This window comes from Nicotiana tabacum, chromosome 13, assembly GCF_000715075.1.
Source record: "Nicotiana tabacum cultivar K326 chromosome 13, ASM71507v2, whole genome shotgun sequence".
NCBI classification, from domain to species: Eukaryota; Viridiplantae; Streptophyta; class Magnoliopsida; order Solanales; family Solanaceae; genus Nicotiana; species Nicotiana tabacum.
In genome coordinates this window covers 6824571-6834995 of record NC_134092.1, presented here as the reverse complement: position 1 = coordinate 6834995, position 10425 = coordinate 6824571, and the positions used below count along the sequence as shown (strand labels likewise).

Here is a 10425-nt window from a genome sequence, read left to right as displayed (position 1 = left end):
CCGAACAATCACTATTATCCTTAGACCCACTGTGGGCGCCAAACTGTTTACCCTAAAAATTGAGTAACAATTAAACTTATATTGTGGCTTTAAGGATATGCGATTTAAACGAGTACCAATTGATAAATAATGAATTAAATAGATAAATTGGATAATAAAATAAATCAAACCGGTCCGCAAACAATGCCTCGACCTCAATTCGAGTAGTCTCGAGGTTAGTTAATAAGAACAGTGGAGGATGGAACAAACAACGATGAATAGTAAGTAAAACAAAAAAAGCAGTGTATATGTGTATTCTTATCAGTAAATAATCTTTCTTTTTTTTACAAGTGAATGGGATCCCTCTTTATATAATAGAGGAATCCTAAATAAGGTACAACTCTGATAACGAAAGTAGATCCCATGATTGGCACTAATAGCCGCTTTGATTTGATCTGTTCCGGGATTTCCGCCGGGATCTTCGACCGGTTACTGATATCTCGCGCCATTCCGTTATTACGCTTTACTCGAAGTCAGTCATGTTTGATCTCGATTGTTGACAGCCTCGATCTTAATGAACACTTCGATCTCTAGGCGTGATGTTCTATCTTCGAGCTCGAGCCCGATCTATTATGAGGTTACCCTCGAGGCAACTCCCTTGCCAACGAAACCGGGTATGCCCGATTTCGACGGTATACAATTATAACATAAGATGAAAATTGGTTCCGGAAAAGCTTGGTTTTTATAGTGAAGTATTGTTATATATGAATGCTGTTATAGAGAGGTCTAACTGTATACCCAAACTTCCTTTTACCATGAAAAATTTAAAAACATCTAAAATAAGAAATTGCTTTATTATTTGAGCTTGTTAAGTTCTAACTATTGGCTTTTGTTTTTCATCCTATTTATGTAGCCATTGAAACTTCATATGCATCATTATAATCTTTGTATCGCCAATCAAGCAAAAATGGACTTAGCAGAATTATTTTCCCTCGTTGCAAAAGTTTGCTAGATTTTTTCGGTGTCATGTACCCGCTTCAAGCTCGATTTATAAGGGGAAGTCCCATTTAGGGAGATGTACCCGCTTCAAGCTCGATTTATAAGGGAAAGTCCCATTTAGGGAGGTCAAGTGCTCCCGACAACTCTAATTTTGTGATTTTGAACTCGAAATCTTTAAGTAAGAACGGAAAAGTACTTATAACTCCACTACAATTGTTGGTGATCAAACAGTGTGATAGAGCTATATGAATAATCAAAATTTTCTTAATCTTCTGAGATTTAGGCAATTGCCTAAATTTAAAAAAGAGTTTGATGAATCTTATTTTATTGTTCACATCTTAGTTCTAGGAAATTTTGTATTCATATGATATAGTTTTAATAATTCTCACCTTATATCTTGTAAATTCTATCAAGTAATTAGTACTATTGAGTAAGAGTTCATTTGGCCAGGCTAGCAAAAATTGCGTATTTTAAAGTTAAAAGATTTACATCATAAATTCGGAAGTTGTCATTCGGAATTCCTTTTTATTTTTCCTTTGAAATTTACTATTTATTGAAATCAATTTGGTGATATTAATTATATAGTTGCCAATATTGCTGAGAGCGTAGCTCTAGCTCTGAGAGGGCTGCTTAGACCATGCTTGTTTTAATTGTATCTTTACTTTATTATTACTCCTCTTTATAGCTCTTACCTATAAATAATAAATAAAAAAAGAACTATTAAGCAAATTATTTATCACGCATATAAGAGAAGGGATAAACATTCGTTTTTTGTTATGTCAGCTTATTGCGTTTAATAAGAACACATCAAGCAAGATTAGAGTATCTAATAAGTAAAATAATTCAGTTGAGGTGTCTAAATTTTAAATAAAGATATGGCAAAGAGTGTTACATATATAAATATTTGACCTACTTTTAGAGATAATCATAATATATTTCTATGTAAATTCCCTATATTCTTGTATATAAGTTATTTACCTTAATACAGAACGAAATGATCTAGAAAAGCAAATAATATATTTTTTTGTCATACGAACCATACTCTATAATAAAATAAAATGGAATCCAATCTCTGACCTTGTAAGTATCATATATATATACAGAAGACATTTGCAAGTAACAAATATTAATTAGTTTTTAACATAGTAAGAAGTTAAAATATTAATTTAGAATCTTTTTCCTCATTCTCCTGAACAGATCATTTTTTCTTTTTGTATTTTTTTTCTCACAGCAGCAATTATTCAAATCAATTTAGTAAATTCAATGCAAGAAAACAAAGAAAATAAAAATAGGGAGTAGTTGTTCATTAACTTTTTTAGAGTTTAAGTTATAAATATTGCAGTGCAAATAATTTTTTAACACTATCACATATTTGAGGTAAACCTTCTTAAAACGTAAAATTTATAATCTTCAAAATAAAATAAATTACCTCTCAACAGGTAAATGTGATAAGTTCATGTAAAAATTCCTCACAGTAACCATATATATAACTTAATTTTTTTCTTCTGTTTAAAAAAGAACATTTTTTTTTATAATTCAAAAGCTTTTCCTCTTTTTTTTTTTTTTTTTTTTAATTTAAAATAGATAAAACCCTAAAACCCTAGAAGCTGTTTCTTCTAGACTCTTCTTTTCTTCTCTAAATAAGCCCCTTCAACACGTTTCTCCTCTCTTCTGTTTTCTTTCTCTTTCTCAGTCTGCAAATTTTCATAGTTCCCACTATGTATCGTTTTGCAGCAAAACTTGCTTCTAAAGCCAGGTATTTCCGTCAAATCTGGTTTAATTATTCAACCAACTCTGTACATTTTGCTAATTGTTTTTTTTTATTCTATGTATTATTTGTGTTCGAATTATGTAATCATTATCTGAACAAATGCCTTTTTTTTGTACAGTGTTGCCAGAAACAGCACCAACCAGGTAATTTTTAACATTTTGAGTGGATCGGAATAATTTAATTTGGGTGTATTTGGGTTAAGCAGAAAATGTATTTCTAACTTTTGGTTATGAAAACATTTTCCACCAGAAATCATTATGTTCTACAAATATTCAGCTCAATTACTCCATATCACTTATTTCAATCAGCAGTTGAGCATTGTTTTAATAAGGATTTAAGATATATATACAAACAGTGTAATGAACTTTTTACACCATTAGTGTAACTTTTACCTGTTATAATAGGTCATTTAATAGTTATTCTAGTTAACTAATCAATGCTATTAAATATAGTTAGTTACAAATTATCTTTTAAGTTATATGATTGTGTAAATATTGTTTACAGCATTAGTGCATTGAACTTAAACTCTTTAATAAAAAAGTATGTCGACACGCTATACTCGTATTATCATATGTCAAACTTTGTCTCTAGCCAAAAAAACTGGAAACTAAAATAATTTCCAAAGGTAAAGCATTTTTTGCAGTGTCTTTCCTATGAAAAACATTTTTCCTCCAAACTGGGTGCACCCTCGAGAATCTCTTAGATTTTTGGGATTGGGTTGGTATTTACGATGAGTATGATGCAGGTTGGTAGTAGGCTGAATTGGAGCAGAAATTATGCAGCCAAGGACATTAAATTTGGAGTTGAAGCTCGGGGATTGATGCTTCAGGGCGTTGAGCAGCTTGCTGATGCAGTTAAAGTAACTATGGGTCCTAAGGTAATTCAAGTTACAATATTAGCAGTGCTCATGCTGAAATTCCGAACATTAATTTCAAATACTTGTTGTCAGTGAATTAGATATTATATTGTCTACATGTGTACATTAGCACATTTTACCGTTCTTATTTGTATTGTGATGAGAGAATGTGATATTACTTTTGGGTTGGTAACTTGTCGGATTGTGATGCTTTAACCATGAACAAGTTTGTGGATGGAAGTGTTCAATTCTGTGGAAAATTGAAATAATGAATGCGCGATACCATAGACATTTGGCATTTTACCATCTTGAAATGATACAGTTTACATACTTATTAGAGTGCAATAGAAAGTGGCTAGAGTGACTTGTCTCAACTAAAAATAGTATCGTGTTTTCTTGGTTTTGACTCTTTTCCCCCGAGTATTTTAAAATCAAGCTGTTGCAAAGCTTAACTGTCTGATTAGGGCAACTGGATGTTTTTTTTACTTGTTCCCTTTCAATTAAAAGTGAAGTGTGTTACTGTTTCTCTCTCCTTGTTCATGTTATTTGAACTTGGAGGATTATTGACAAGCAAGATTTCTAAATGCTTATATACTCCTAGGGGACACAATATAAAGTGGACCACCACCAATATATATTTGATTTTGCTGGGAATAGATTCATTAGGTGCAACTAATGTTATATGTTTATTATGAAGGGTCGTAATGTGGTGATTGAACAAAGTTGGGGTGCGCCCAAGGTAACAAAAGATGGTGTAACTGTTGCAAAAAGCATCGAATTCCAGGACAAAATAAAAAATGTTGGTGCCAGCCTCGTAAAACAGGTTGCCAATGCCACTAATGATGTTGCTGGTGATGGTAAGACTTTAGATATACTGTTTCTTCCCCAGTGTCTTCATATGTGCCTAGTTCGCATGTTGGAGTTCTAAAAATCTTTTACATGTCAGCTCGCGTTTAACTTTAGCTTTGTATTTCAGGTACCACTTGTGCAACAGTCCTCACCCGAGCAATATTTGCTGAAGGGTGCAAGTCTGTTGCAGCTGGTATGAATGCAATGGACCTTAGACGGGGTATCACAATGGCTGTGGATGCTGTTGTAACAAATCTGAAAAGCAGAGCACGGATGATAAGCACATCCGAGGAGATTGCCCAGGTATCTTTGCTAGCTTTAAACTTTTATGAAGTACAGTCCAAAGGGTATGTCTTTTTCCGGTTCTTAAACATCAACATTTGGAGCAGCAGGCCCTTCAACCCCTGAGCACCTACCCCACTCCCACCCAAAAAAAAAATCCAAAAATTGGGGGGGGGGGGGGGAGATTCATTTAAGAAAGTGATATTGATCTTCTACCGTAGTGGTCAGCGCTGTATTATTTCTGCTAGGATTCTGGTATTGCAAGAATCAAGCAGAGGGGGTAAAAGCAGAATCTAACTTGCTCTTCAGTGCAAGTGAAAATTTCAAAACACTAATTTTCTGGATAACTGAATGAGATATCAATTTTCTGTTCTAGAGTGTCGCAGCTGCACTATTTCCAATAAGATTATGATAGTATGACCTTTTGATAGGTTGGGACAATCTCTGCAAATGGAGAAAGAGAAATTGGTGAGCTAATTGCAAAGGCTATGGAGAAAGTAGGCAAGGAAGGTGTCATCACTATTCAAGTAAGTAATTTTCAGATTTTGTTTTATGTGTATAACACATGATATTTCTAAAGATGTGAACACTAATCAATTCTAATATCATGCAGGACGGAAAGACATTATTTAATGAGTTGGAAGTTGTCGAGGGGATGAAGCTGGACAGGGGCTACATATCTCCATACTTTATCACGAATGAGAAGAATCAGAAATGTGTACGTCTTCAGTTTGCCAGTATTAATTTAGCTGCATGATTGTTGTGGCAATATTACATATTTTACAGCCAGCCTCTTTTTCATATGAACTCACAACTATTCTGATGCTTGACAGGAGTTGGATGACCCGCTTATTCTTATTCACGAGAAAAAAATCTCAAGCATAAATGCTGTGGTGAAAGTGTTAGAGTTGGCTTTGAAGGTAGTCTTTCTTCTGACATTCTTAATTCGAGTTTCAACTATGACCTTTAGAGCTGTTTCTTATTCTTACTTCATATGTTCAGAGACAAAGGCCCCTCTTAATTGTGTCTGAAGATGTGGAGAGTGAAATACTTGCTACACTTATTCTGAACAAGCTTCGTGCTGGAATCAAGGTAATATGCTGCTCGAGGAAAAAAAATATGTTAAACTTTTTTGAGGTCAGTGTAATACTTCGTTCGGCTAATTTTATTGGCAAATATTACAGGTTTGTGCCATCAAAGCTCCAGGATTTGGTGAAAACAGGAAGGCTAATTTGCAAGATCTTGCTACTTTAACTGGAGGCCAGGTAAGCAACTGTTTTCGTACGCTCCTGTATAAGATATTTACTATTTTTTCTTATGTAGCTAACATTTCGTACCTGTGCATGATAGGTCATAACTGAAGAACTTGGATTGAATCTTGAGAATGTGGAGTTGGACATGCTGGGAAAATGTAAAAAGGTACATTTGATAATCTCACTGTAGTATGGATTTGATCGGTGCATCCCCACGTTTTGGTATTACTTAATGGTGCAAGAAAAGTGGTCCCTCATTGCAATTCTTGTTTAGTTTCTATTTTTGCTGCTGAACAACATTTCTCTGTCTTCCGTAGTCTCACGGCATTTTGTTTTAGGTGACCATCTCCAAGGATGACACCGTTGTTCTTGATGGTGCTGGTGAGAAGAAGGCCATTGAGGAGAGATGTGAACAGGTTTTTTTTGGCTTACATCTACACTGATATTATCAATACAAGCACCATATTATCCAATGGTGCGGGGTTGAACATATATGCTCTTTGTATTGACAGATCAGATCAGCAATTGAACTGAGTACATCTGATTATGACAAGGAGAAATTGCAGGAAAGACTAGCTAAGCTTTCAGGTGGTGTTGCAGTATTGAAGGTATTCAATTTAATTGCAATCTGTATTCTTTCAGAAACTAAATATACAGAAACTTTTAGAAAAGATCCCAACTTCTCTAATATGCCAATTGTAGAAGGTATATTGATTTGAGTTGGTATGGGTCTGCCAGGTCGGAGGAGCTAGTGAACTTGAGGTTGGTGAGAAGAAAGACAGAGTTACAGATGCTTTGAATGCCACAAAGGCTGCTGTAGAGGAAGGAATTGTTCCAGGTTATTACATGTTCATATCTCTTCATGGCTTGTCCACTTACCAAGAGACTAATTTTATTCTTGTCGTGCAGGTGGTGGTGTTGCACTTCTTTATGCATCAAAAGAATTGGATAACTTGCCAACAGCCAACTTTGACCAGAAGATTGGTGTCCAAATTATTCAGAATGCTCTTAAGGTCTGCAATTTTACATTCCTCGCTATCGCATTTTCAGAGTAGTTGTCAAGCCATAATTAGCTGACTGGTTATGCTTTGGAATGAATTCGTATTTGATAGGCTGATATGTCTGAACTTTCTAATTGCAGACACCAGTACACACAATTGCCTCTAATGCTGGGGTTGAGGGTGCTGTAGTGGTTGGTAAACTTTTGGAGCAGGATGACCCTGATCTTGGATATGATGCGGCAAAAGGTTCGGATCCCTCTATTTCCTAAAATTAGAATTAAAATTGGTGGCATGTCCATAATGCATACGGAAGAAAAAAATCGATTAATCTTTACTTTCGTCTCTGCAACAGGTGAATATGTTGATATGGTAAAATCAGGGATCATTGACCCTTTGAAAGTAATTAGGACTGCCCTAGTCGATGCTGCTAGGTGAGCACATACTCCTTTATATTTTCTTCTTCCAATGTATTTCTTCCCTTGGCATTCTTGCTAATATGCTATGGATTTAACTTATATTCTCGGACAACTTATAGACTATTAGTGCAACTTAATCTGTTATATCATCGTCAATGTAAAAGTTAGACTGTTGGTGTGAAGAAGTTAAGGCTTATGCTTTTACTTTTTTTTGTTGCGTGCAGTGTGTCATCTCTATTGACTACAACTGAAGCTGTTGTTGTTGAGCTTCCCAAGGACGAGACACCGTCTCCAGCTATGCCTGGTGGTGGTATGGGCTACTAATGCACTAGCAAAGAACAGTGATTCAAGTGCCTGACATACAATTTAGCACACAGAATAAGAAACTTAAGGTTGTCTGATGAATTCTTACGGTAGCAATGGTACCTCAATTGTAACAATAGCAAGAGATGAATGTGAATTCATGTTTTTGTAGGTTGAGAATTTGTAATATTCGTATGACAGTTGGCATCATTTTTTTTTTTTGTCTACGAAAATTGTTATTATCAGTGACAGTTGAATTCTAAGAATTTTTGAATGAGCCCCCCCAACCAACCTTCCTTTCTTAGTTATAATAAATAAAAATAAAAATACTAATACTGCAAAGTCAAGTTTCCTATTATTGTCGGATATGTTATAAAAATAATTATATTATGAATGTTCATTTATTATTCTGTTATAGATAATCTTCCTTAAGAAGATTATCCATTTAGTAATCTGTTTGTAGTTTATCTACAAGTAGTTGATGCAGGCAGCTTGCAAGCAGCTCAATGAAATGATTTGCAGTAACTTCTTATTAAATAGGCAGGTTGCAAGTAGCTCATGCAGACAACTTACCAGCAGCTAAAGAAAAGCCTTGCAGCTGTTTCCTTTCTTCTATAAATAGAGTAATTTTCAGTTTATTATGTACATAAGTTCGAAGTTTGAATAATATATCAATCTCTTTCTATACTTGTCTTCGGTTTATTTACTTAACAGTTTTTATTTTATAACACGTTATCAGCATGAGACTCTGCCATCTCGAGCAAATACTTTGAAAGTATCACATGTACGAACTTTATTTTTCTAAATAATGTCAAATCTTTCTAAATTTGAATTTGTAGCCCTGGATATATCGGGCAAAAGGTACATGTCTTGGGTGCTTGATGCCGAAATTCATCTTGATGCGATGGGTCTGGCAGACACCATTAAGGACAAAAATCAGGCATCAAACCAAGACTGTGCCAAAGCAATGATATTCCTACGCCATCACCTTGATGAGGGCCTGAAAATGGAATATCTTACTGTTAAAGATCCAGTCATACTGTGGGATAATTTGAAAGATAAATATGACCACTGAAGATGGCCGTTCTTCCACAGGCACGATATGATTGAACTCATTTAAGGCTACAAAATTTTAAATATATCGGTGAGTGTAATTCTGTTATGTTCAGAATTATTTTCCAATTAAAATTATGTGGTGATAATATTACTGATCATGATATGTTGGAGAAAACTTTCACTACTTTTCATGCCTCGAACATGCTCCTGCAGCAGCAATATCGAGAGATGGGATTCAAAAAGTATTCTTAACTTATCTCACATCTTCTTGTAGCCGAGCAACATAATGGGCTATTAATAAAAAAATCATGAAATCTGGCCTACTGTTTCTTGCCCATTCCCTGAAGTGAATGAGACGAACTTCCACCAAGCTAAGCGTGGAAGAGGACGTGGCCCCAGTAGTGGTCATGGCCGTGGTCGGGGAAGAAACACTAATCATGGTAATAATAATGCACCAAAGAACCATCCTCACCATCAGCAGTGGAAAAGGAAGGAACAAAAGCATGAAGCGGTGCAAGCAGCAAACGCAGAAAATGCATGCTATAGATGTGGAGGAAAAGAGCACTGGTCACGTACATGTCGTACGCCAAAGCACCTGGTTGAGCTGTATCAAGCCTTCCTGAAGAAGACTGAGAAAAATGTTGAAGTAAATTTTATTTCTGAAGATAATTTAGACTTCATACATTTGGATGTAGCTGATTACTTTGCACTCCCAGAAGGAGAAATAAGTCATGTGATCGGTGATGAATCTGTAAAGATGTAAATATTTTAATTTTTATTGTTTGTAGTAGATAGTATGGTTATGTAATAGTTGTACATAAATAAAAGTTATCCTTTGATAATAATGTTTACTATCATATTTATTTTGTTTGTCATTTTGAAGAATATGGATAATCCTCAAATTATGTTTGGATCAAAGACCAATCACGAAGATATTTGTGTAATTGATAGTGGAACAACTCATGCCATATTCAAAGATCAGAAATACTTTTCTTATTTGCATAAGGAAAAAGCAGATGTTTCTACAATTTCTAGTAATATAAGTTTGATTGAAGGCTCCAGAAGAGCTATTGTATTTCTGTCTAAGGGAACAAAACTTATTATAGACAATGCATTATTCTCCTCCAAGTCCCGAAGAAACTTGTTGAGTTTTATGGATATCCACCGAAATGGGTATCATGTTGACACGATAGATGAAATGAATATGGAATATCTTTGTATTATAAAGAATATTTCTGGCCAGAAGTGCATTGTAGAAAAGTTACTAACTTTATCTTCTGGCTTATACTATTCAAAGATTAGTACAGTTGAAGCACACTCTATGGTAAATAGGCAGTTTACTGATTCAAATACTTTTGTGCTTTGACATGGCCGTCTGGGCCATCCTGGATCAATAATGATGAGACAAATTACTGAAAATTCGAGTGGGCATCCATTAAAGAACCTGAAGATTCTTACAGATGATGAATTTTCTTGTAATGCTTGTTATCAAGGCAAATGATCACTAGACCATCACCAATGAAGATTGATATTGAGTCCCCTGCCTTTTTAGAGCGTATACATGGGGATATATGTGGATCTATTTACCTATCAAGTGGGTTGTTCAGGTATTTTATGGTCCTAATAAACGCATATTCAAGATGGTCTCAGGTATGCCTAC

The 10425-nt window shown here is 34.9% G+C and overlaps 1 protein-coding gene across 1 annotated transcript; it reads left to right on the top strand.

Moving 5' to 3' along the window:
• Window positions 1-2598: 2598 nt before the first annotated feature.
• Window positions 2599-7996, top strand: LOC107794731 (chaperonin CPN60-2, mitochondrial). The gene is made up of 18 exons (XM_016617254.2): window positions 2599-2734; window positions 2868-2892; window positions 3495-3626; window positions 4303-4462; window positions 4582-4757; window positions 5168-5263; window positions 5350-5454; window positions 5570-5656; window positions 5739-5828; window positions 5921-6001; window positions 6087-6155; window positions 6328-6405; window positions 6502-6597; window positions 6728-6827; window positions 6899-7002; window positions 7131-7236; window positions 7343-7421; window positions 7631-7996. Exons 1-18 carry the CDS (start codon window positions 2697-2699, stop codon window positions 7728-7730), a joined length of 1722 nt encoding a protein of 573 aa, XP_016472740.1. The 5' UTR covers window positions 2599-2696; the 3' UTR covers window positions 7731-7996.
• The last annotated feature ends 2429 nt before the right edge of the window (window positions 7997-10425 follow it).